The sequence below is a fragment of the Oncorhynchus gorbuscha genome, linkage group LG08 (genome assembly GCF_021184085.1).
Source record: "Oncorhynchus gorbuscha isolate QuinsamMale2020 ecotype Even-year linkage group LG08, OgorEven_v1.0, whole genome shotgun sequence".
In the NCBI taxonomy this organism is placed as follows: domain Eukaryota; kingdom Metazoa; phylum Chordata; class Actinopteri; order Salmoniformes; family Salmonidae; genus Oncorhynchus; species Oncorhynchus gorbuscha.
This window is the reverse complement of record NC_060180.1, coordinates 14,416,656-14,444,091: the sequence shown is the minus strand read 5'-3', so window position 1 is coordinate 14,444,091 and position 27,436 is coordinate 14,416,656. Positions and strand designations below refer to the sequence as shown.

The 27,436-nt window shown below is 42.3% G+C and overlaps 1 protein-coding gene across 2 annotated transcripts; it reads left to right on the top strand.

Annotated features, from left to right (window-relative positions):
* LOC124040754 (inhibitory synaptic factor 2A-like) lies at positions 1–27,436 on the top strand. 2 transcript variants are annotated; one of them, XM_046357844.1, is made up of 4 exons: positions 4–444; positions 10,005–11,190; positions 16,055–16,126; positions 27,093–27,436. In XM_046357844.1, the coding sequence occupies exons 2-4, from the start codon at positions 10,010–10,012 to the stop codon at positions 27,274–27,276; spliced, it is 1,437 nt and encodes a 478-aa protein (XP_046213800.1). In that variant the 5' UTR covers positions 4–444; positions 10,005–10,009; the 3' UTR covers positions 27,277–27,436. The 2 variants fall into 2 exon arrangements, with proteins under 2 accessions (XP_046213801.1, XP_046213800.1); XM_046357845.1 differs by lacking the exon at positions 16,055–16,126 and having other exon boundaries at positions 1–444.

Sequence of the window (27,436 nt, the reverse complement as noted above, 5' to 3'; positions counted from 1 at the left end):
TCTCTCTCTCTCTCTCTCTCTCTCTCTCTCTCTCTCTCTCTCTTTCTCTCACTCACTCACACTCCCAAATGCACAGGGATTGCAGCAGCGTGAGATGGAGATCTCCACTGCGTGTGTGAGTGCCTATTGCCGGTGAGTGCAGGAACGGCAGCAGTGTCAGTGGTGCTTGAGTGAGGGGAAAGAGAGAGAGAGAGAGAGGCAGAGAGAGGGAGAGAAGTGGGGGATATCATTGTGGATCTTACGGGTTTAGAGGCTTTTTTCTTTCTTTCTCACTGCTATCCTGAACCTTGGCTGATGTGCCACAACTATTGCAGCCGTCACTGCAGCGGTCCCCTCTCCTCTCTCTGGACAGAGCTCTCTATGCCACTCAATGAATGGATATGCACCGGCTCAGTGGGAGATCTCTGCTTTGTTGTCCTTTGAATCACTGATTTGTTTCTCACGGTAAGTGTTTTAAGTCTGTAAAGAAATACTGATAGGAAGTGAATGTACAAACATAGGAGAACCTGCACTTAATGTCAGTTAATCGGCTATGATTTGTCAATAAAGTAGGCACCTGAGTGGTTTGAATGTCTGTACTGTATACGCTGCAATATACTGTAGTGTTGTATGTCTAGCTGCGATGGCAGGGGGGGGGGTGCATATCTGCATTCCAGCCAAGCAGTAAAGGGCTCACGAGAAAGCAATGATATTGTCTTTATGTTAGCTGTTTCACTTTTGGCTGATTCCCTGTTTCGAAAGCGTAATGAACAGCTTACTGAACAAGAAAATGTTCAGATTAATATTCAATCAGAATAGACATTGTATAATTTACCATAATTTACCATGGCTTGATTTTTAGGGATATCAATGAAAGTGATCAAGTGCTCATGACAGTGTAATAGGTGTTCAGTGTTAACAACCAGAACTACAGTAGTGCTGCTGAAAGCACAGTGAGTATCATGGGTGATGGACGTGTTCTTCAAGACTTCATGTGACGAGGAGATGAGGATCTTGCCTGGGACTGGAGACTTATCATGAGTAATGACATGTGTGATTTTGACGCCACAGGCAGGGCACTGCATCACATTCAGGGCAGATCAGATTCTCTCTCTCTCTCTCTCTCTCTCTCTCTCTCTCTCTCTCTCTCTCTCTCTCTCTCTCTCTCTCTCTCTCTCTCTCTCTCTCTCTCTCTCTCTCTCTCTCTCTCTCTCTCTGTATTAGATACTGTTTCATATTCATTCCACCCCACCCCTTCATTGTCATTCCACCGATTAAGGGACGCATTGTCTCTCTGACCACCTCCTTATGTAGTCAGGGACCCATTGCATCTGGATATCAATCATGTGTAAACAGATCTGGAGGGTCAAACCATTTAAATCCTCATTATACAGGCCTCAAAATCATTGTCAGGTAGCACCACTGACTTATGACATTAATAATTGTCAATTTTTTTAATTAATACCGGTCAAATAATTTAAATACAGGGAGGAAGCAAGAAATCTGGTCGCAATGCAGACACAGTGGACACGTTTTAATGCCATGTGTGGATCAGATCACGAAACACACGTCAGTGCAAAGTGTAAACAAGGCTTCTAAAACCAGTTTAGAAGGTTTGTTCTCCCCCTGCCTCATTCTAAATTGAGACGTGTTCATGTGCCCTTCTAATTAATTATTTTGTTTTTGTTTATGATCATCTCTTTCTACTCATCTCTGTCTCTATAGAAACCTCAGTCTTAGAAACCAGCTCATGGTATGCGCCCTAGCCATCTTCTATCCCCGGCCCTCCACATCTTTTATTTTTTATTTAAATAAGCAAGTCAGTTAAGAACAAGTTCTTATTTTACAATGACGGCCTACCCCTGCCAAATCCTCCCCTAGCTCAGACGACATGGCCAATTGTGCACCGCCCTATGGGACTCCCTATCACAGTCAGTTGTGATACAGTATCTATGGCACAATTGGGAAAGGAACAATTACTGTAAGGCTAGGGAACATAAACCAATCTCCCTCTCATGCTCTCCTGCATCAGGGAAACAGCCCTCAGTTCCCCACAGTATTCTCTTCCTTCCCACTTTTAACAATGTCAATGTGTCAGGTGTGTCACTTCTGCATGTCATGGCGATGCTAAACCTACTTTTCAGAGGATCCATTTCATAATCTATAGCTTTCAGTTTGCAGATGGGGAAATGTAGGCTTTTTAAAAAGCTCACCTACTCCTCTGTAACAGAAGGTGCTGTGCAGTGATGAATCTTTTAAGTCAATGTCATAAAGCACACTTTCACAGGTGAAGCCTGTAGCCCAGCAAGTTACTACGAATTCACACGCACCTGGGGGATACCTATCCTATAACTTGGTGTGAGTGTCAACTGAAGGGCAATGTGATACAATCAACTAGAAATACAAAACTAAAACTTTAAAAAACTAGCAGTTGTCCTGACATCACCCACATTACTCTCAAATCACATGTTGTGCAATGGATGGCGAAGTGCTTCTGATTCAAAGCATTACATTGCCTTAGAAAGTATTCATACCCCTTGACTTAAATCCACATTTTGTTGTATTACAGACTCAATTAGAAATTTTATTTTTAGAAATTTTTACAAATGTATTGAAAATGAAAAACACAAATATTTAATTGACTTAAGTATACATGTTAGAATCACCTTTGGCAGTGATTACAGATGTGAGTGTTCCTGGGTAAGTCTCTAAGAGCTTTGCAAACCTGGATTGTACAATATTTGCACATTATTCTTTTTTTAATTCTTCAAGCTCGGTTAAGTTGGCTGTTGATTATTACTAGACAGATATTTTCAAGTCTTGCCATAGATTTTCAAGCCGATTTAAGTCAAAACTGTAACTATGCCGCTCAGGAACATTTAATATTGTCTTGGTATGCAACTCCAGTGTATATTTGGCCTTGTGTTTTAGGTTATTGTCCTGCTGAAAGGTGAATGTGTCTGTTGGCAGGGCTGTTGACCAGACGATTTTTCCAGTGTCTGTAGAAAAACAGACTGAACCAGAATTTACTCTAGGATTTTGCCTGTGCTTATCTTTATTCCGTTTATTTTTATCCCCAAAAACTCCCTAGTCCATACCCATAATATGATGCAGCCACCACCATGCTTGAAAATATGAAGAATGGTACTCAGTGATGTGTTGTGTTGGACTTGCCCCAAATATAACGCTATGCATTTACGACATTATGTTAATTTCTTTGCCACATTTTCAGTTTTCTGCTATCCCACATTAAACTCTTCAACTGTTTAAAAGACACCATCGACCTTATGGTGAAATCCTTGAGTGGTTTCCTTCCTGTCCAGCAACTGAATTATGAAGGACGCCTGTAATTAATAACTTCACCATGCTCAAAGAGATATTCAATGTCTGCTTTTTTTAACCCATCTTAAAATAGGTACCCTTCTTTGTGATGCATTGGAAAACCTCCTTGGTCTTTGTGCTAACAAGAAAAAACTAAAGCAGGAAGTACCAGTGACTCACTCAATGCGGAAATGGTCAGATGACGCGGATGCTGAGCTACAGGACTGTTTTGCTAGTACAGACGGCATTGAGGAGTACACCACCTCAGTCACCAGCTTCATCAATAAGTGAATTGACGACGTCTTCCCGACTTTGATCTTACATACATATCCCAACCATATCCCAACCAGAAGCCATGGATTACAGGAAACATCCGCACCGAGCTAAAGGCTAGAGCTGCCACTTTCAAGGAGCGAGACACTAATCCAGACACTTATAAGAAATCCTGCTATGCCCTCAAACAAACCATCAAACAGGCAAAGTGTCAATACAGGACTAAGATTGAATCAATCAAATGTATTTATAAAGCCTTCTTTACATCAGCAGATGTCACAAAGTGCTGTACAGAAACCCAACTTAAAATGCCAAACAGCAACCAATGCAGATGTAGAAGCACGTGGCAAGAAAAAACTCCCTAGAAATGCAGGAACCTAGGAAGACACCTAGAGAGGAACCAGGCTCTGAGGGGTGGCCAGTCCTCTTCTGGCTGTGCCGGGTGGAGATTATAAGAGTACGTGGCCATCAAGGTCAGATTGTTCTTCAAGATGTTCAAACGTTCGTAGATGACCAGCAGGATTGCAGAGAGTGCAACAGGTCAGTAACTCATAAGAAAATCTCAGTTGGCTGGAGCTCTATAGGAGAAAGCTCTGCCTCTAGCTGTTTGCTTAGAAATTCTAGGTACAATAAGGAAGCCTTTGTCTTGTGACCGTAGCGTAGCAGAGGTGTAGGTAGAGTTGGAAGTTTACATACACCTTAGCCAAATACATTTAAACTCAGTTTTTCACAATTCATGACAATTAATCCAAGTAAAGAATTGCTGTCTTAGGTCAGTTAGGCTCACCACTTTATTTTAAGAATGTAAAATGTCAGAATAATAGTAGAGAGAATTATTTATTTCAGATTTCTTTTTCTTTCATCACATTCCCAGTGGGTCAGAAGTTTACATACACTCAATTAGTATTTGGTAGCATTGCCTTTAAATTGTTTAACTTGGGTCAAATGTTTCAGGTAGCCTTCCAGAGGCTTCCCACAATAAGTTGGGTGAATATGGGCCCATTCCTCCTGACAGAGCTGGTGTACCTGAGTCAGGTTTGTAGACCTCATTGCTCACACACGCTTTTTCAGTTCTGCCAACACATTTTCTATAGGGTTGAGGTCAGGGCTTTGTGATGGCCACTCCAATACCTTGACCTTGTTGTCCTTAAGCCATTTTCCCTTCCTCATTTGTCATCTATTTTGTGAAGTGCACCAGTCCCTCCTGCGGCAAAGCACCCCCACAACATGATGCTGCCACCCCCGTGCTTCACGGTTGGTATGGTGTTCCTCGAATTGCAAGCCTCCCCCTTTTTCCTCCAAACATAACGATGGTCATTATGGCCAAACAGTTCTATTTTTGTTTCATCAGACCAGAGGACATTTCTCCAAAAAGTATGATCTTTGACCTGTGGATGTAGACACATTTGTACCTGTTTCCTCCAGCATCTTCACAAGGTCCTTTGCACCTTTGCACTTTTCGCACGAAAGTATGTTCATCTCTAGGAGACAGAACGCGTCTCCTCCAGAGCAGTATGACGGCTGCGAAGTCCCATGGTGTTTATACTTGGGTACCATTGTTTGTACAGCTGAACGTGGTTGTAACGTGATTCGTCTTCCTCTGACAAGGAGTATGAAGGATCGGACCAATATGCAGCGTGTCCATGTTGATATTTATTAACATTGAACACCAAAAACAAAATAACAAGGTGAACGAACGAAAACTAAACAGTTCTGTGTGGTGAAGACACAGAGACAGAAAACAATCACCCACAACTAAAATGGGGAAAACAGGCTACCTAAGTATGATTCTCAATCAGAGACAACGATCGACACCTGCCTCTGATTGAGAACCGTACCAGGCCAAACACATAAATACTACATAGAAAAAAGTACATAGACTACCCAGCCCAACTCACGTCCTGACCAAACCAACATAAAGACATAATAAAGGAACTAAGGTCAGAACGTGACAGTGGTACCTTCAGGCATTTGGAAATTGCTCCCAAGGATGAACCAGACATGTGGAGGTCTCCAATTTTTTTCTGAGATCTTGGCTGATTTATTATGTTTTATATGTGATGTCAAGCAAAGAGGAACTGGGTTTGAAGGTAGACCTTTAAATGTAACCACAGGTACACCTCCAATTGACTCAAAGGATGTCAATTAGCCTAACAGAAGCTTCTAAAGCCATGCATCATTTTCTGGAATTTTCCAAGTTGTTTAAAGGCACAGTCAACTTAGTGTATGTAAACTTCTGACCCACTGGAATTGTGATGCAGTGAATTATAAGTGAAATAATCTGTGTGTAAACAATTTTTGGAAAAATTACTTGTGTCATGCACAAAGTAGATGTCCAAACCGACTGGCCAAATCTATAGTTTGTTAACAAGACATTTGTGGAGTGGTTGAAAAACTAGTTTTAATGACTCCAACCTAAGTGTATTTAAACTTCCGACTTCAACTGTATGTACGGTAGGGCCAAAACGGAGAGATACAGTAGGTAGGAGCAAGCACATGTGATGATGTTTATGTTAGCAGTAAAACCTTGAAATTAGCCCTAACCTTAACAGGAAACCAGAGTAGAGAGGCTAGCACTGGATTAATATTATCACATTTTTTGGTTCTTGTCAAGATTTTAGCAGCCGTGTTTAGCACTAACTGAAGTTTATTTTGTCCTTTATCCAGGAAGTTGGAGAGAAGAGCATTGCAGTAGTCTAACTGACAAAAGAATGGATCAACTTTTCTGGATACTTTTTGGACAAAAAGTTTCAGATTTATGTAACTTTACGAAGATGGCAAAAAAGCTGTCCTTGAAAAATTATTGGTATGTTCGTGGAAAGAGAGATCAGGGTCTAGAGTAATGCCGCGGTCCTTCACAGTTTCATTTGAGACGACAGTACAGCCATCAAGATTAATTGTCATATCCTAAAGCAGATCTCTTTGTTTCTTGGGACCTATAACTATCCTCTCAGCTCTGACGCTCGTTGGATGTGGCAGGGCTTGCAAACTATTACAGACTACAAAAGGAAACCCAGCCGTGAGCTGCTTTGTGAGACTACCAGATGGGCTAAATGCCTTTAATACTCACTTCGAGGCAAGTAACACTGAAGCATGCAGGAGATCACCAGCTTTTCGGGATGACTGTGTGATCATGCTCTTTCCATAGCCGATGTGAGCAAGACCTTTAAACAGGTCAACATTCACAAGGTCGCGGGGCCAGACGGATTATTTTGAATCTGTGTTTGAAATTCACTGCTTGACTGAGGAAACTTACAGATAATTAATTGTATGTGTGGGGTACAGAGATGAGGTAGTTATTCAAAAATCATGTTAAACATGATTATTGCACACAGAGAGAGTCCATGTAACTTATTATGTGACACATTTGTACTCCTGAACTTAATTTAGGCTTGCCATGACAAAGGGGTTGAATACTTATTGACTTATTGACTGAAGACAGCTTTTCCTTTCTTATACATTTGTTTTGACATGATTGGGTATTGTGTGTAGGCCAGTGACACAAAATCTAAATGTAATCTATTTTAATTTCAGGCTGTAACACAACAAAATGTGATAACAATCCAGGGGTGTGAATACTTTCTGAAGGCACTGTAAGAAACCTTGCATGGTTAAACCGTAGACACAAAGTGCCCAACCAAGAGTTATGACCCCTCCTCTTTGGGCATCCTAGATGGGCTTTAAAGATGCTGACAATATGCTATGCAACATCTGGCATGTCCTCATATATGTCCTCATATATACCCTATTATCTTCTGGATTCATGGGTTTCCCCAAGCTGATGGCATGGGGGGATTGGTGCGTTGGGGAATTGGTATGTGCCTTCTTATTGCTTCATGTACAGTGCCTCGTGAAAGTCTACACACCCCTTTCTGCCTTCAATTAAATCTAAAAAAAAGGGATTCAATTCCATTTTTTGACTCCACAAAGTATTAACTCTGGGGTGTGAAGACATCTTCTTTTTATATATACATACACTTGAAAAACGTTCACTTTGATATTGGGGAGTAGGTTGTTCAGATCTGTGGGGGGGGGGAATCAAATTAAATCCATTTATTTATTTATTTTAAAGCAGCAAAATGTGCAAGTGGTGTGTAGTCTTTCACTTGGCATTGTATGTACAGCAGCCAATTTATATTCATTATTGACTATGCATACGGTGCAGATACGGAGTGAAATGCATTCATACATGGATAATGTACAGTACGTATAATAAACAACACTGAGTGTAGCCTGGTGATGATCAGAAGCACTAACGCGATATGGTGTCATAACAGAAATATTCAGAATTGTTATGATTTGATGCACTGAAAGAACATGCCTTTGCAGCAGATAGACAGCAAACAGCAAGTGAGATATGGCCTTCCACACACTGATGATATGTATCATGTGAGCTGTGTCAAGGTCAATGCTATTGATAGCACTGTTTTCTAAATGGTTGCCGTGTTAGAACAGTCAAAGTCAAGGGCCACTCTAATAGCATTACTACACAATTAATGAGAGTGGATAGGCTGCATTTTCATCCTATAAACATGCCATAGGGGAGCATGTCAATCATTTATCAGGTCATGTGTGGGTCCGTGACACAACACCTCAAGAGACCCTCTCCTTTAAGAAGCTGGTGTTGGAGCTGGAGGCAGAGCTAAATATCGCAAGTCAGAAATGTTATAGACTTGTGAGCAGGGATAGTGATACATTCATATCTATAACCAGCCAGCTCAGCCCTATGTCCAAAGAACTGACAGGAAACTCAAGATAATTATGGAGATGACCACTCAATCATAGCATCTGAAGTGGAGTTTTATATCTAACATTTTTGTATGAAGAACTGAAGGGAAATTGGAACAGACAACATGGTCTGCCAGAGTACATAAGTAGATTTAAGAGGATTACTTTTGCAATTTTAGAGTCAATGCATTATTTATAATCCCCTGGATGGCTGGGGCCAAACCAGGGAAGGACCTCTGGTCATTAACAGCGATAGCTAGCCCTGGGTAGTGGGGAGTGAGGAAGAAAAAGGAAAAGGAACTGGGGATTCAGAGGGATTGTGTTGGTGACAGACTTAGTTGTCTTTAAATATATGCCACTCCAGGTTGGCTCAATAACCTTAAGGGAATGAGGGATTTTATCTTTTATATTCTCCAAGGTTGAATTACCATTTAGCTTATTTACATGCTTTGGCTTGTGTCCTAATATAAAGCGAGGAGGACTTGAGTGGACATTGTATGAACGTAGATATGGTTTCAGTGTGCTATTGCTATTTCCTGGTGTGAAATAATAAGATCCCATGTGAATCAGCCTTGAAGCAATGGAAGTGTAATAATATACTTGTTTTGTCAATCAACCTCTCATAACTTATAATGTCAGCATTGTTTGGCATGAAGTAGTCGTTTAAGGTGTCTGAAATGGGTTAAGATTCTACTTCCGATATGGACATGAAGAGAAAAATATGTCTGAAAAAACGTCCTGAGATACAGAAATGTCATAATGTCCTGCTCGCATGGTGATCCACCAGGCAGGATTCCCAGTGCATTCAGCTGGCCCTTTCTTCAAGCCTAGTCCACTGCTATCAGAGTATTGTGTGAGTGAGAAGACCTCTCCGGCTAAAATACTGACAGACTCTCTTTAAAAGGTAATGGGGCTTGTTTCTTTCTTCCTTCTTCCATTCAGGTGACATTGTGCGAAACTGTGGTAGAATCAGTGCTGACAAATCAACCACATGGACAGAGGGCAATACTAAGGATAATACAGGCTCCTGGACGACTCTGAAATATTAATGACTTACCTATGATAGCTTCATAACCTCATTACAATCTGTTTCATTATAAGCAAATTGTGTGAGGCAGTGCTTTGGGTTTTGATGTGAAAGTGACTAATCAGAATTTTATCAATGACAAAAAAATATATCACCCCAACAAGCATATTGATGGAATTACTATGTCTCAAAATGATTAAACGTGATTGCTCTCAGAGAAGCGACTATGTCATGAAGGGCCTGCCTTTTTGTAATAACAAACAATTAATTTAGGTTTATTCATCACATGGTGTCTCGTCGTATAAAGATGATGAACTACCTCAGCAGTGCTGTGTCCTTTATCCCCATTTCATTCCCTTACACTGCTTTCCATGTTTATCCATTGGTAATCAAATATCTTATTAATCTTGTCAGACATTGTTCAATGCAATGCAGCCCCTTAATATGACAGCTCTGCATGTGGAATACCTATAGAATTTTTTGGGCGGGGCACATGAATAAGAAGGTGTGTCTGTCCGTGTGTCATCTATGAAATTAATCAAGATCTGGTATAAATAAAGCTCTGACAGTTTAGATGTTAGTTGCTCAGTGTCAGAAAATAATCTGCTACCTATCTACTGTGATGCCACTCCAGAGTAATAATACATACACTGTATATTTCTCTCCCTTCTCCCAGAAACCATGGTGAGCAAGGAAAACAGCAAGGTCGTGCTATCCAACTCAGAGTCCGATTCAGAGGCAGGCCCGTCACAAAGCCTGGAGGTGCAGTACGGTCCTGACGGCAAACAGCAGGTGAAGAAGAGGAACAAAGCCTTACAAGTCCGCTTCAAGGACATATGTGACGCCCAGAAGGAGCAGCGGGCAGGGGGGCGAGGAGCCCGGTCCATTTCCTGTAAAGTGGCTTACAGGAAGTACATGACGATGCCTGCGCGGCGCTCCATCCCCAATGTGACTAAGAGCACAGGTGTCCAGACGTCACCGGACCTTACGAAACACTACCAGACTTTCCCCTTCGAGCGAAAGAAAGGACACACGATCAAACACACGGCCTTGGTGGAGGACTACAAGGGCCAGAACAACGGGTTTTTGAGTGACTTGAAAGGGCAGGAGGAGGCGCTCGGTTTAGAGGAGTGCTCGTCTTCTCAGGGTGCAGGGAAGCATGTGCGGCAGACGCAAGCACTGCTCCACCACACGGACGACAGCAGTGGCACAGAGGATCTGTTATCCATTGCCAACTGTGTAGATGGGCGTGCGTGCCCGGACTCCTCTCGCATCACAAAGGACACAGAATGCTTTGCAAACGACCCAACTCCCAGGGGAGAGCCAGAGAACCCTGCCTATGGCGCGAGTAACAAACACAAAGGATTATCCAAAGCGGACACAATGGGTGCCAACCCTTCTGCCAAGCGCCAGCTGGCCAACTGTGAGGAACCCTTACAGGACACAAGGTCAAAGGTCACAAGTCCAGTTGCCTGGAACTCCCTGACGCAAGTGGAAGGTCTAGGCCTAGGGAGTCCGTCGGTGCGCTGCAAACGCAAAAAGGCCATGCAGCCCAATGGACAACAGTCCCAGACACTGCCCCACCCCCACAGTGCTGGCTGCTCTGTAGCTAGGGTGAAGGCACATCAGTGCCGATCAGGGACCTTACCAACCCCAATGAAACCCCAACCGGGCCTGGACAGCCAGGCTTGCCCCCCAGGACGGCAGGGTGCCTGCAAGGAGATAGTGCCCTTAGCTGGGAACGGGGATATTAAAGAAAAGCTCCAGGCCATGGAAAACCTCATCAGCTCCAGTCAGGAGACCATCAAAGTCTTACTGGGGGTCATCCAAGAGCTGGAGAAGGGCGAGGCTCAGAGAGAAGGGTGAGTGGAAATAATTTATGTTCACCAGGCATTGTATAGAATTGGCATTACATTTACATCATTAGCAGATGCTCTTATCCAGAGAAACTTACAGGAGCAATTAGGGTTAATTGCTTTGCTCAAGGTGACATCAACAGATTTTTCACCGAGTTGTCTCAGATATTCAAACCAGCGACATTTCAGCGATCTTTCGGCTGCTGGCAAAACATTCTTAACCACTAGGATACCTGCCGCCCCACATAACTAACCTATTCAAGTAAAACAGACATTTTCTGTGTGTGGTTCAATCTTCACTGAGGTTTGTTGTTCCTTCTGTTCCTGCAGCCCTTGAAACTGCTGTGGTCTACAGCATGTGTAAGCTACATTTAGCATCTGAGTACAAACATCACAGCTACCTGTGTCATTTAATTCCATTAGCAAGGAAGTGAGTGGTCTCTGATTGTTCTGTAGATACTGTATCGTTCCATGTATTTGCTCAGGGGTACAGAGGCACTAACAAGTGCATAACGTTTCTGAGCCGAGTCCAGTACACCAAAACTCTACAGCATTGGACTGAAGGTACAAGGCTGTCTGCTTTGTTTCCTAAAACCTGGAGCGGCACAAAGCTAATTGTATTAAGCCTTCTCCAAAGCCACTGGACTCCCCTGATGTTGCTCCCTGAAACCTGGTTTAAAAGGACCAATTAGCAGCGCCTCATAAAGCACTGTCTTTCATCTCCTCTGAAGTGTGTGGCTCATATGACACCTTCAATATGTTTCATCACTATTATTAGAGCCTGCTACTCACCATAAGGCCCCAGCATCTCAACTCCTCCCCACCTTCTCCCTCTCTCCCTGCCAAGGCACTCTAACTCCCTCACCACGCTCTCTCTCTCTCTCTCCCTGCCAAGCCACTCTAAAGCTTTCTGTCTTCAAAGTGATGGTCCCAGACTACTGGTGGAACAGAATAGTGTCTGAAAGCCCCTCTTATTCTCGCCGGGATAAAGGCATCATGTGGGTGGTATTTTCAGGAGAAAGCTCTGCACACGGTGATGTGTCCACGAGAGGTTTCAGTGCTGTTCCCAGCAGACCAAAGACTGAGAAATGTATAACATACTGTGTTGAGCAGTGGTTACTTGGTTTGCAGATGTTTGCAGGACCTTATCAATGATGCTCATTCCTATTTCTATTGGCCTTAATGCTCTCACAATAAATCAATGTGAGGTGAATGATTAGTGTTGCACAAGCCTATTTTTCCTCCCTGTGCTAAACTGCTATCACAATCTGAGGGGCATCACTGGTCCAACACTCCTGCTGGTTTCAAGGTCTCAGGATGATTTGCTTACAGTTCCTACCAGTCAGGTCAGGGACTGAATCCCATTCTGCTAACATACAGGATTATCCAACCTGACCCTCCTGTATCTGTTGTTCACAGGATATCAATAGAGCAGAGAGCGATATCCATTCAGCCAAGCAGTCAGCGGTATAGGGACAGTGAGGACATCTCTCCGGAGAGCTGACGTGTGCAAATAACACCGGAGTGAGCCTGTGCAAACAAATAACACCGGAGTGAGCCTGTGCAAACAAATAACACCGGAGTGAGCCTGTGCAAACAAATAACACCGGAGTGAGCCTGTGCAAACAAATAACACCGGAGTGAGCCTGTTCAAACAAATAACACCGGAGTGAGCCTGTTCAAACAAGTAACACAGGAGTGAGCCTGTTCAAACAAGTAACACAGGAGTGAGCCTGTTCAAACAAGTAACACCGGAGTGAGCCTGTTCAAACAAGTAACACAGGAGTGAGCCTGTTCAAACAAGTAACACCGGAGTGAGCCTGTGCAAACAAATAACACCGGAGTGAGCCTGTTCAAACAAATAACACCGGAGTGAGCCTGTTCAAACAAATAACACCGGAGTGAGCCTGTTCAAACAAGTAACACCGGAGTGAGCCTGTTCAAACAAGTAACACCGGAGTGAGCCTGTTCAAACAAGTAACACAGGAGTGAGCCTGTTCAAACAAATAACACCGGAGTGAGCCTGTTCAAACAAGTAACACCGGAGTGAGCCTGTTCAAACAAGTAACACAGGAGTGAGCCTGTTCAAACAAATAACACCAGAGTGAGCCTGTTCAAACAAATAACACCGGAGTGAGCCTGTTCAAACAAGTAACACAGGAGTGAGCCTGTTCAAACAAATAACACAGGAGTGAGCCTGTTCAAACAAGTAACACCAGAGTGAGCCTGTTCAAACAAGTAACACAGGAGTGAGCCTGTTCAAACAAGTAACACCGGAGTGAGCCTGTTCAAACAAGTAACACCGGAGTGAGCCTGTTCAAACAAGTAACACAGGAGTGAGCCTGTTCAAACAAATAACACCAGAGTGAGCCTGTTCAAACAAGTAACACCAGAGTGAGCCTGTTCAAACAAGTAACACAGGAGTGAGCCTGTTCAAACAAATAACACAGGAGTGAGCCTGTTCAAACAAGTAACACCAGAGTGAGCCTGTTCAAACAAGTAACACCGGAGTGAGCCTGTTCAAACAAGTAACACCGGAGTGAGCCTGTTCAAACAAGTAACACCGGAGTGAGCCTGTTCAAACAAATAACACCAGAGTGAGCCTGTTCAAACAAATAACACCAGAGTGAGCCTGTTCAAACAAGTAACACCAGAGTGAGCCTGTGCAAACAAATAACACCGGAGTGAGCCTGTGCAAACAAATAACACCAGAGTGAGCCTGTTCAAACAAATAACACCAGAGTGAGCCTGTGCAAACAAATAACACCGGAGTGAGCCTGTGCAAACAAATAACACCGGAGTGAGCCTGTTCAAACAAGTAACACCAGAGTGAGCCTGTTCAAACAAGTAACACCGGAGTGAGCCTGTTCAAACAAGTAACACCAGAGTGAGCCTGTTCAAACAAATAACACCAGAGTGAGCCTGTGCAAACAAATAACACCAGAGTGAGCCTGTTCAAACAAATAACACCAGAGAGCCTGTTAACACCAAGTGAGCCTGTTCAAACAAATAACACCGGAGTGAGCCTGTTCAAACAAATAACACCGGAGTGAGCCTGTTCAAACAAGTAACAAATAACACCAGGAGTGAGCCTGTTCAAACAAATAACACAGGACTGTGCAAACAAATAACACCGAGTGAGCCTGTTCAAACAAATAACACTGTGAGCCTCAAACAAGTAACACCGGAGTGAGCCTGTTCAAACAAGAACACCGCCTGTTCAAACAAGTAACACCAGAGTGAGCCTGTTCAAACAAGTAGTGAGCCTGTTCAAACAAGTAACACCGGAGTGAGCCTGTTCAAACAAGTAACACCGGAGTGAGCCTGTTCAAACAAGTAACACCGGAGTGAGCCTGTTCAAACAAGTAACACCGGAGTGAGCCTGTTCAAACAAGTAACACCGGAGTGAACACAAGTAACACCGGAGTGAGCCTGTTCAAACAAGTAACACCGGAGTGAGCCTGTTCAAACAAGTAACACCAGAGTGAGCCTGTTCAAACAAGTAACACCGGAGTGAGCCTGTTCAAACAAGTAACACCGGAGTGAGCCTGTTCAAACAAGTAACACCGGAGTGAGCCTGTTCAAACAAATAACACCGGAGTGAGCCTGTGCAAACAAATAACACCAGAGTGAGCCTGTGCAAACAAACAGTGGCACAGCTTATAGTTGACTTACAGTGTCAGAGTTTAGAGAATGATTTTCCGACACAGCGTCCGTACATAAATTAATCTGGCCTAGCAGAATAGAACATTGGTACATTGCTAGATTAACTGAAAATACAGTTCAGTAAATACAATTGTCGTTTAGATGGTGTATTACAGTACATGGAGGTTGTGCAAAAAAATGTGATGACCTTGATTATGACTGTACCACTCAATATCTCAACAAAAACTCCCTTCTGTTTGGTGACTCGAATTGACCTTTTTTTTCTCCCAATGATTTGATATATCAAAGGAGTTATTGTGAATTCAGGCCCTCAACTCCACAGTCAAGAGCAACCACCTCTAAGGTGACATGGACAGATGAACTTGGTGACCTTCCATTCCCATCAGCACTTTCGATCTATCCAAGGCAGATAAGGTCACCTTTATGACATGGTGAGCAGCAGGGTTCAACCTCTCTAGTTACCATTCATCAGCTCCCAGTGACAATAGGCAATTACATGTCCTAGTGGACCCGCTTGCCCCATCCACTTTCCAGTTGACCACTCTCTACACACCCTCTGATCAAAATGAATGAGAAATCCCATCGCTGCCGCCAACGTACGCGACATGATGGATGGTGACTGTTACTTCTGGGAGAGACCTGAAGAGATTGATACAGATGCCATCAAATCTCCATGCATGTTCAGTGCACACTTACGTCTGCTCAAGTTTGCCTCCAAGATGCCTCAGGAGCAGAATGTCCATAGAGCTGTGCCGAAGATGGAGGAGGCATTGCAATCAAAGTAATGACAGGACAATACAGAGCGGACACTGGGCTTTAGGGCACTTTGAAATGCCATACAGGACACAGACATAATTTGTCATGTTGATTGTCTTTTGCCTCCCTAATTCTCATTATTTTCGGAGAATGTTGAGTTGGGTGTAGCACAGGGAGATCGAGTACATTGACTTTTCTATAGTATTCATAAACATGCATTTTTTGTTGTCAGAAAGATGACGAAAACCATGTGAATACCGTGTCAATAGGAAAGAGATCAGCATATTATATCAAGTGAGCATGTCTACTACCTGACCAACCTAATCTCACAGAAGACTGTACCATTCAGAACGCAAATCCATATCAGTTTGAAAAATAGATCATCTAAATTAAAATAATCCAAGTCAAACGAGCCATGAAAATCATCCATTCTCTCACCACTCCCCAGGCTTTCCTACCGAACAGGACAGGACACAGCCAACTGCGACACGTGTCGAAACAGTGCCTGCATCATTTATAGGTGAGTACCTTAACATCTACTCTCGCTTCCGCCTGCTATGGCACAACATATTGATGGCGTGAGGCGAGAGATACCTTACGGTAAAACAACATGAATTGTATTTGTGTACACATGAAGTGTTCCAAAAATAAGTTTTGTGTGATCACGTGCTCTTATGTGAAGTTAATGTGACAACATGTAAAGCAACATGTGATAACAATAATTCACATGTGAATTCACAAGTTTTGTTCTCACGGGTTTTCTGTAAAGGGTGCTTTATGTGTGAGGTGATATACTGTAATATGACAAACCAAGTGCTCAGAGTCAATTGAATATAATGTATTTTACTGTAGGTGTCACGTTCTGACCTTTATTTCCTTTGTTTTGTCTTTATTTAGTATGGTCAGGGCGTGAGTTGGGGTGGGCAGTCTATGTGTGTTTTTCTATGTTGGCGTTTTGAGTTCAGCCTAGTATGGTTCTCAATCAGAGGCAGGTGTCGTTAGTTGTCTCTGATTGAGAATCATACTTAGGTAGCCTGGGTTTCACTTTTGAGTTGTGGGTGTTTGTTTCCGTGTGAGTGTTTGTTGCCACACGGTACTGTTTCGGTTTCGTTCATGTTCACGTTTATTGTTTTGTATTTCATAGTGTTCAGTTTATGTCTTAAAATAAACGTTATGGACACTTACCACACTGCGCATTGGTCCTCCGATCCTTCTTGCTTCTCCTCCTCAGAAGAGGAGGAGGAATGCCGTTACAGTAGGCATTGAAATGTTTCTCCACAGCAATAATTGCCTTTCCGGTAATGAGTAGAATGGAATACTTTACTGAACTCAGAGGATATTATTTGTCTCACTGCAAGATTTTAATGAAGTATTAAGGGCTTAGCTCGGTTGTGATACAATAATGACAATTGATAGAATACTTCTGTCAGAGTGAGAGAAATGAATTGAGCACCATTGGATACTTGGAAATGGTGTGACTGAGATCAATGACAGGTTCACTGAAGGAGAATAGAACACTCCTATATGGGTCAGATCAATGATGAAAATAAACGTTTGATATCCTATTACAATGATGCATAGATGTCCTCAACTCTGATTTCAGACTCCGGTAATAAATACAGAATATACTCACTGTAGAAAGGAATTAACACATCAGCCGAATTGGAAGCAGTAAATTGAGTTGAATTTCTAGACACAGGTGGTGCAACTATAACGATGTTATTGTAGAAGGTAATAAAATAAATAAAGACAAATCTCTCCAGCACAATTGCAAAGCACTGTGGGTGAAGCACACCTCGTGAGGGAATAAATAATCATACACAACAGGGGGAAATGAATTAGCTCAGAGAGGAAATGCAATTGGGGCTCGTACAGTATGAGAGCAGCTGGGAACTGGACATGAAATCCTGACAGAGTCCCCTTTCAAAGTGCCTTATGAATAACGGCGGCAGTGATGGACGCTAAAAGCCATGGAAACTTGACTCTACTTCTGTGTCCACTTCACTTCAACTGGTCCAGAAGTAGTTGACGAACGATTCCACCAACCAACCGTCTCACTTGGGTAAACACTCGCAGATGATCCGACTTTTCCACTCGTCTGAGAGAGCCTCAGGCAGGTTGCAAAATCCACTCACTCTGTGACTCTGTTCAGAGACAAGAATAAAAACATCCATCTTAGAGATCAACGCCAATTTAAACAATATACAGTAATGCAGAACATACTATAGCAAACCATCTGAATGATTGGTAAAAACATGAGTACTGAGCCTCCAAAGTCTGGCACGATCAATATTTGAGTCGTTGTTGTACCCTAGTGTGCCAGCAAACTGCTTCTTCAGCTGTACGGCCTGTTCTAGCCTTGCAGCCAGAGAAAGACTCACAGGGGAAAACATCAGATAGCAGTGTTTGTGAGGTCACGGAGTCGCAAATAAACACCACAAAAAAAGTGAACCAATTTCTAAAAATACAAGTCTTTTCATGTTCATTTTTTGCACTCATTATTGTCGTCTTCGTAAACAACTCATGCATAAGTACATCCGCTTTACTCAATGACAAAACAGACTACGTTTGTTTACTTTGGCTGAGGGGACATCTAACTTTGACCAAACAACCTCACTCTTGTCTCCAATGAGTAGATGTTCAACTCCATCTTAACCTGATCAATTCCGTGTCAATCAATGTTCTCATCCAATCAAAGCCTACTTTTTTGTTCATCCCTGGGGTGTTACTCATGAGTCCAAACAGTTGCAACCAGTTGGGTTTTGCAACGAATACAGGAGTTTTTATTGGGCAAATTCAGGAAGGTCACTCCCTGTTTCGTTCCATTTGCTTCAGTTTAAGAAATGTTTTGCAACAGTAGCAATACATACACCCCTGTTTTATTGAACCTTTATTTCATAAAGAATAAAGAATGCATCATTTAACAGCCATGGTGTCAGAATGAAGGAACTGACATGCAAGAATCATTCATGTAATCATGTGCCATTTCCTGCAACATAGTCTCATGAGAAATGTGTTACATTTCCTCAAGCGATGATCTATGATCTGAGATAACTCCTGTGACAACGCACATTTGCTAGTACAGTATCTAATTGAGGACCAGTATGGCATGAAAGAGGACTTCAAATGATTCAATCCATACCCCGAATTCTGCTATGAGTCACATTGCTTATTATTGTTGTCTTCCGGATTTACAACCCATGTAATGTAATTAGTGTATGTGTGAGCTGTTGTGTGCTAACAAAGTGATTACAGTAGTTGATGTGTCGGAATGATTTAACTAGACTGCTCCTTCTCGTTTGTGATGCTATATGCATTAGGTGTGATATGATTATAGGATTACATGAATTACACACAGTTCCCATACTAATATGGGAATGCATGTCATAACGTGCAACAACTAAACAGATGAATCATAAAGCATAAATCTGAGAGCCGGACTGAACTAGAAGTATTTACATGGGTAAAACGGGTGTGGATAGCCTAATGTCCTTTGGGGATGTGGAATGTATGGACTAAAAAAAATATGTCTTGAAACACTTGTAATTCCCGGATTACTACTGAATAAGCTGCGACATGTTCCTTTTTCATGTCCATTCTCATCATCATCCAAGAGGGCCTAAATATGTACACATGTGCTGCTTTATTCATCACCGTTGGTTGGCGAAATGTAAAGATGTTACATGAATTCTGAATGGCTTTGTTTCAGTAGAGGTTGATTGTAATCGAGATCCTGAAGTGGTGCTTGATATCTATGCAAGTCACAGGATCACATGGAAGAAAGTAGATAATTTACTGTTTACTAACTGCAGATGCATTACAGTACATTACATCATAAACACGATAGGGTCAGAGATTCGGCATCCTGTACAGAGGCAAACAAACACTAAACTACAAAGTATAAAGCCAGGAAGCAGAATAGGCACAGAATGAGAACTGTTCTGATAGAGACGGAAATATGAAATAGTAACATGTTGTCTTCCACGAATGATTGAGCCAATTGAGATATTGCATGTGACTAACAAATTTCAGTTCATTACTGTAGCTCCCGCCGTTGAAACAATCGATGCAAATTTTTATTTGCCGGTTCTCTATGGCAAGACGCATCATTCATCAAGTTTCGTCAAAATTGTGAGATATAATGTGACTACCGTACGAACGTACGGACGGACGAACGGACGAACGGACAAACGGACATACGGACGGAGATAGATCCACAGTCCACTACCCAATTTCATCATGAGGGACAATTATAAAGCTCTTTATCAATGCACTGATCATAGAGAGACAACAACTTCACAAAGACCCAGGTCAGAAATACATGATAATTCTGTTCAAAACTTGAGATAATCAATAGAAGGTTCTCAACAATCCCTAACAAGGGAAATATGTTTTTCACTGAAAGTGCCGGAATGTAACATTTCTAAACAAAGCCGTTCTATGACAAGTCAATACAAATGATCCATTTTGTTATTAGAAGAAGGCTTGTGGAACGTGTACAAAATAAATTACTATAATTCCATCTGTGGTCAACAGGTTTTTCAGCTCATCGTTCCGAAATTGTGCATCTCCTCATTTTTTTTTTTTTTTTTTAACTTTCCTTGAGTAGGACATAACAGCAATTTGCGAGCAAGACTACTATCTATCAAGCACTATCTGTCTCTGCCAAAGCAAATAGCAGTAAATATATCCCAAAACTTTGCAAATAGATATAGTTCGTTTTTTCTCTCCACGATACTCTTTCCTCTATCTTGTTTATTTACAGACTGAATTGAGTGAGGTGTCACACCGAAGGTATTTATCAAAGTCAGGCGGTTGAACGATGATTCGGGTGTTTACTCTTTCTCTTATATCATGTTTTACAGTGTATATGTTTAACCATTCCTTTTTTGCAATTCTTTATTTTCAGAGATTTTTGTTGATATCTTGAACTGTTAAGTTATGACCGTGGCTTTCAGTGCTAGCTATGTGGATAAAACTAGATATACGACATAAACGTGGACTTGAACATACGGTAAAGTATATTCTACAGGTTTGTTATTTCTGCCAGGGCCTGTGCTGGTGACTCAAAGTGCTCATAGGGCACCAGTAATCCCCTTGCTGGGCACGCCACTCAGCCCTTTCACTTAATGAGCTGGCCTGGCTACAGTGAGAAGAATTTAAAAGAGCCAAGAAGAAACAAAATCTGAACCAAAAGGCCAATTATTCCTCAGACTTGGACAGTAACTGCTCATTGCCAAGATTAGCAGCCGCGGCGATGTGGCCTCTAATTCCGAACAGCAAGTCAGTACCAATATGGCTAATAAATCCAGGGCTTGGGCTCCTGCTGGTGCTCAGTTGAGCTGAGATAGTCAATCTACAAGCCCTACCCAGAATTCAACACCCGACCGACACTCCCAGCCCCCTCCCCCTTGTATACTGCAGCATCCCATGCATCACCGCTACTGATACAAATAGGACACAAACAAAGCATAGAGAGAGAGAGAGAGAGGAGGAGATGAGAAAGAAAGAGAGGGAGATTGGAGAGAGAGAAGGAGGAGGGATGGAGATGAGAGAGAGGGCATAAATGCCCCACTACTGCAGTCACATCACATCCCATTGAAAAGCAGGCTGGGGAAACAAATGCAAAAAAATACATTTGACCGCAGAAAAGTAGTCTAAGCGGGCCCCTGAGAAAACAGTGGACGAAGAGATAGATTATGGCCCCGTGTTTCTAGCCTCGGCTCCTTACAGTTTCCATGCTAATGTCCTTCTGGAGCTTAGACCACTTAGTCTGGCTCTGCAGTAACATCAACAGTAAACAATGTGCCCGTATCCCATACCAAGGGAACGCAAAGGAGTCGCCGGCTTTCTAATGCACACCCACACTGAATGGGTGATCATTCAGTGTTCATAATGCCTAATAGGTACAAGAATAAGATTACCAAAAGGGGAGAGTTTAATCATGTTTGCACAGATGTGTTATTACATTTGAGGCTAATAATGGCTTAACAAATCAGTACTAATACAGTTCCTGGTTGTGTAAATTGGGTTTAATGAAGACGTCATTCAATTACTCATAAGAGCAAGTAGCTAATTAGGTTAGATCTTATGCCCCATGCTGTTAAGGAAGATGCAGGTGTTTCATTGGTGTTGAGAGAACTTGGAGTATCGATCTGTTCATTGAAGTACATGTCTCTCAGTCTGTGTGTGGACATGACTATGCTATTGTAAGCCAGTCAACCATTAAATAGAGCAGGACCTTAGTTGGCTTTTTAACAATAAAGGCACTCTATCAAAATGGCCCCTCGTCAGTCAAAGATAAATATGCTCAGTGGTTTCAAGTAATTTGTACTCTGGTGATTTAAATCAATAAACCAATTGAAGTACAATTTGTTGGATTTGTTAGGGGGAAACATTAGGCCTATACAATACATGTAGGTAGCCCAGAAGGACAGACAAATAGGGAGCCGTGTACAATGATATCCTGGAAGTGCTATTGGAAGGGGAGAAAATATCAAAAGCATTTGCATCTTCATTTAACAGAAGCTCAATCGTGAATAAAAAATCAAACGTACAGTAATGGTAAAGTAATGTGGTTTGAAGTAGAAACCAACCAGTGAAGGGAGACAGTGAGAGGGTATAGAAGACAACACCTCCCTCCCATACAGAACAATCATTAAACAGGGTCCACTCCAGCTAAACAATCAGGCACCAGTGATCACAGACAGAGCTATTCCCAGACCGTAGCTAAACAGATGATTCATCTGCTTGTGAATGGTTGAAAATGATACTCCCTGTCTTTAGCCGTCCCGATCTTTTGGCCGATGAGATGATTTGAGGTCTGTGGTCTTTGTTTACTCAGTCACCTGCTCTCCAGGACCACCCGCACAGTACAGCGTGCCTCAGGCTCCCTGCAGAGCCAATTGTCCACAGCATACAGTAATTGCAGCTCTCTGCCAAGTGATTAATTGCTTAATAAGTGCCAAGACCATTCCATAGTGTGCTGCGCTGTTGTCTTTTCTGCTGTTCTCTAGCGAAAGCTTGGCATCAACAAGAGCCCAGAGATGGTGAACTTTTAGAATGGCTCTAAAAAATACTGTGAAACAAGGGCACGTCTTCTGTAAATATACAAAGCGTGCAACTCGTTTCAAATGTTGTGGCAATTCAGTCTTGATGGAAGTAAGAAGCTGGTCTCTGGTCTTTGTGTGTTGCTACTGAGCAATGTGAAATAAAATAAAATTGTCACATGCACCAAGGACGGCGGGTTTAGACTTTACAGTGAAATGCTTGTTTACGAGCCATTCCCAACGATGCAGTTAATAAATTACATAAATAGTAACACAAGAGGAATAAAATGCACAATAATGCAGCTATATAGAGGGAGTACCAGTACCAGATCAATGTGGAGCTATATAGAAGGAGTACCAGTACCAGATCAATGTGGAGCTATATAGAGGGAGTACCAGTACCAGATCAATGTGCAGAGATACAAGGCACTTGAGGTAGATATGTACATAAAGGCAGGGTAAAGTGACTAGGCATCAGGATAGATAATAATAAGGTACTTGAGGTAGATATGTACATAAAGGCAGAGTAAAGTGACTAGGCATCTGGATAGATAATAATAAGGTACTTGAGGTAGATACGTACATAAAGGCAGGGTAAAGTGACTAGGCATCAGGATAGATAATAATAAGGTACTTGGGGTAGATATGTACATAAAGGCAGGGTAAAGTGACTAGGCATCAGGATAGATAATAATAAGGTACTTGGGGTAGATATGTACATAAAGGCAGGGTAAAGTGACTAGGCATCAGGATAGATAATAATAAGGTACTTGAGGTAGATATGTACATAAAGGCAGGGTAAAGTGACTAGGCATCAGGATAGATAATAATAAGGTACTTGAGGTAGATATGTACATAAAGGCAGGGTAAAGTGACTAGGCATCAGGATAGATAATAATAAGGTACTTGGGGTAGATATGTACATAAAGGCAGGGTAAAGTGACTAGGCATCAGGATAGATAATATTAAGAGTAAAATAGAGAACAGAGTAACACAGCAAATGATGAGTGAAAAAGTGTGCGTGTATGTATGAGTGTGTGTATGTGTGTTTGTGTTATGCATGTGTATGTTATGTGTGTGCGTATGTGAATGTGTGTGGGTATTGTGTGAGAGTTGTGTGTATAGTGTGTATATATAGTCTTGTGAGTGTGCAAAGAGTCAGCACAAGATAGGACCAGTACAGATAGTCTGGGTAAACATTTTATTAACTATATAGTAGTCTTATGGCTTGGGGGTAGAAGCTGTCTCTGAGCCTCTTGGTAAGAGAGCCGCTCCGGTACCGTTTGCCAGACAATAGCAGAGTGAACAGTCTATGGGGTTTGGTGGCTGGAGTCTTTGGCAATGATAGAGGTCCTGGATGGCATGGAGTTCAGCCCCAGTGATGTACTGGGCTGTCCGCACCACCCTCTGTAGCACTTTGCGGTCGAGGGTGGTGCATTTGCCATACCAAGCAGTAATGTAGCCAGTCAAGATGCTCTTATTGGTGCAGCTGTAGAACCTTTTGAGGATATAAAGGCCCATTCCAAATCTCGACAACACTTAACAGAGGTGTGTACTGGCACATACTGTGTCATTGAAGTGGTCTCATCCTTTCACAATTAAGTTTTGGGGTTAAAGGTCAGATATGAATTCCTTATAGTCTAAGATGTTGGGGGGGGGGGTATATGGTATTGTTTTAAGATGGTCATACTATGTATTATTTCGATATTTGATTGGAAATGTAGGTGTCTCAAGAAAAATAGTATTTGATAAAAACCATAGAAACTGAATAACACATTCATAAATAAATAATCATAAGAAACAAGGTTTTGAAGTGTTTGTCATAAATCTAGGAGATATAAAAAGAAATCTGGAAATACATATATACAATGTGTATTTTCTTACACAGAAATAAATAAAGGGGGTAGGCACTAAGCTACCTTCATACTTCCATTTGTTTTATCAAACCGGTGCCGGTTATCTTCAGGCAAGTCGTGTGACACAGGTGGGGGTTGTAGAGCAAAGCGGAGAATACCATAGTGTTCGTGAGAGTCTCCCCTTTCCATAGTTTGTAGGTCGAAACCGTTTGGACGCACGCTACAGATGTTTTCACGAGAAGACCGGTTTTCGGAATGTCTCATGGTCGGACAAACACCGCTCTGGCTCTGCCTGTCACAACAGATGTCTCGTGGTCGGACAAACACCACTCTGGCTCTGCCTGTCACCGCAGATGTCTCGTGGTCTGACAAACACCGCTCTGGCTCTGCCTGTCACCGCAGATGTCTCGTGGTCTGACAAACACCGCTCTGGCTCTGCCTGTCACCGCAGATGTCTCGTGGTCTGACAAACACCGGTCTGGCTCTGCCTGTCACCGCAGATGTCTCGTGGTCTGACAAACACCGCTCTGGCTCTGCCTGTCACCGCAGATGTCTCGTGGTCTGACAAACACCGCTCTGGCTCTGCCTGTCACCGCAGATGTCTCGTGGTCTGACAAACACCGCTCTGGCTCTGCCTGTCACCGCAGATGTCTCGTGGTCTGACAAACACCGCTCTGGCTCTGCCTGTCACCGCAGATGTCTCGTGGTCTGACAAACTCCGCTCTGGCTCTGCCTGTCACCGCAGATGTCTCGTGGTCTGACAAACACCGCTCTGGCTCTGCCTGTCACCGCAGATGTCTCGTGGTCTGACAAACACCGCTCTGGCTCTGCCTGTCACCGCAGATGTCTCGTGGTCTGACAAACACCGCTCTGGCTCTGACTGTCACCGCAGATGAGGTAGTGCGGTGGATTGAGACACATCCAATGCAAAAAAACAGATATCTCTATCTTAAATTGACCGATTTTGATGGGGATTTTTTGTTATGTAATTTAGACTGACGCAAGATAGTATTCATAGTCAAGTTTATATTCATATAATCAGACCTTTATTGATTGATTCAATCTTCTGCACTGCCAAATTCCTCTCTGGCACCCTGTACCGTTTTCTCTGAAGGTTGTAATAGAGTTGAATAACTGACACTTATCGTAAGGGTAAGGATAGTTACTAAGATTCATTCTGTCACTTTAAGCAGAGCATCGCCTTCAGAAAACGAATTGGACTGCCTGTCAGGCCAGTGGATCTGAACAGAGCTGAACAGGGCTTTGTACATTCATCTGGCTGCCTAAGCTGTCTAGACTTATGTTTGACCTTGGAGGGTTTAATGTCCTTTAAGCAAGTTTGGCTCTTCCTCTATCCTTCCATGTGTTTGGCTGGCAGAAATATGCCACTTCAAATCATTCTATGCTTTCAATAAAACAACATATCAATGATCAACAACATTGTGTGATAAGGTTCATGCTATAAAAATTTAACTTTCTGCTACTATTGCTATTGTTACTTCTACTGCTGTACAACCATACATTGTAATCTTCAGAGAAATTGTGTTTTTTATTAAGTTGGCAGAAGATTGGCAATATAATGACTTTGTGGCAATCTTTTTTGTCAACGTGCATTAAATGGGCTGGCAAGTATGACAGTATGATTCATACTTGACTCATTCCAAGCTATTATTCTGCCAAAAATGATACATAAAAGCTGTACATACATGTAGATGAACTTAATCAATAGCTGTATAGATGGGGAATACGCAATGTGTACCAATGCATAATATGTCCTTGGCTTATGCTGTAGTACGTCTGGGTCTGCTTGGGTTCCGAATGATTTCATTTGGTTGGGATTAAGCTGCTTCTCCCAACAGTCAGAGATTTAATCTGTGAGTTCAACCTCGGTGCCCGAATGGAATCAGATGATGGCCAGCCAGGGATTACAGGAACAGATGAGGAAATCAGACTCCAGAAATGACCCATATCCCAACGGACATATTGTATCATGACTATGCACTAAAACATACAGATGTGCAGACTGTTTACATTTGTCTGATTTCACACTCAGTACATTTCACCATCAAATGAATTTATTTGTGTTGCTAGAATTATCAGACTGTACTGTGCCCTCCCCCGACAATCCATCTGGAGCCTATGGCTAGCAACTGACCTGGATTATCAACAGACAAATTGAATGCCGGCGTTTTGGCAGTACTCTTGCATCCTATTATTAACTTAACATAACTTTTATGGGATCAAAATTCAATGTACCAGATTGTGCAAAGTCATGGTTCATACTTGAGCTGCGTCATTCATGTTAAACTTGTGATACCCACAATTAAGATTGGTTTGAATGTAATTTCATCTCTTAAATCCTGGTAGTCTAAACACTAAAACTTAAATAGGATTGAACCGCCCTTCCACAGTTTCAAATTGTAGTATTTTCCTTCTCTAAGTATTTAGTAGAATTACCAGTAGAATCCATACATTTACATCCGGTTTATCCCCCACAAGAATAAATGAATATTGTGTTTTATTGTATGTTTTTATGTGTTACTGTAACCCAATGCGATAGTTTTTTGTGTGTGTGTTGCAGTGTGGAGCTGGACTTCAAGCAGCAGGAGGACAAATTACAGCCCCTGATTAAGAGACTGTGCCCCTTGGACGACCCTCAATACCCTGCTCTGCCTTACCCCCACGAGGTGTTCACCTCAACCCCCAAACGCAAGTCCAAGACAGAGTCCAAAAAGCATGGTCGCTGGAAACTCTGGTTCCTATAATTTAGGGAACACTTTGGATTTTGGAATGGCCTTTTGGATCAGTTTTTACCCATTTACTATCTTCTCTCAAAGGGATTTATCAGAACATATTTTTTGCTCCAGAGGACAGATAACCAGATACCAATAAACCATCTACAGTATATCAGGATTCTGAGTTGGA

Bases quoted from the DNA above. Each gene is read 5' to 3' on its own strand.
- LOC124040754 (XM_046357844.1), top strand. From the start codon at position 10,010: ATGGTGAGCAAGGAAAACAGCAAGGTCGTGCTATCCAACTCAGAGTCC. The intron at 11,191-16,054 runs GTGAGTGGAAAT...ACCACTCCCCAG, and splicing joins GGCGAGGCTCAGAGAGAAGG to GCTTTCCTACCGAACAGGAC. The intron at 16,127-27,092 runs GTGAGTACCTTA...TGTGTGTTGCAG, and splicing joins AGTGCCTGCATCATTTATAG to TGTGGAGCTGGACTTCAAGC.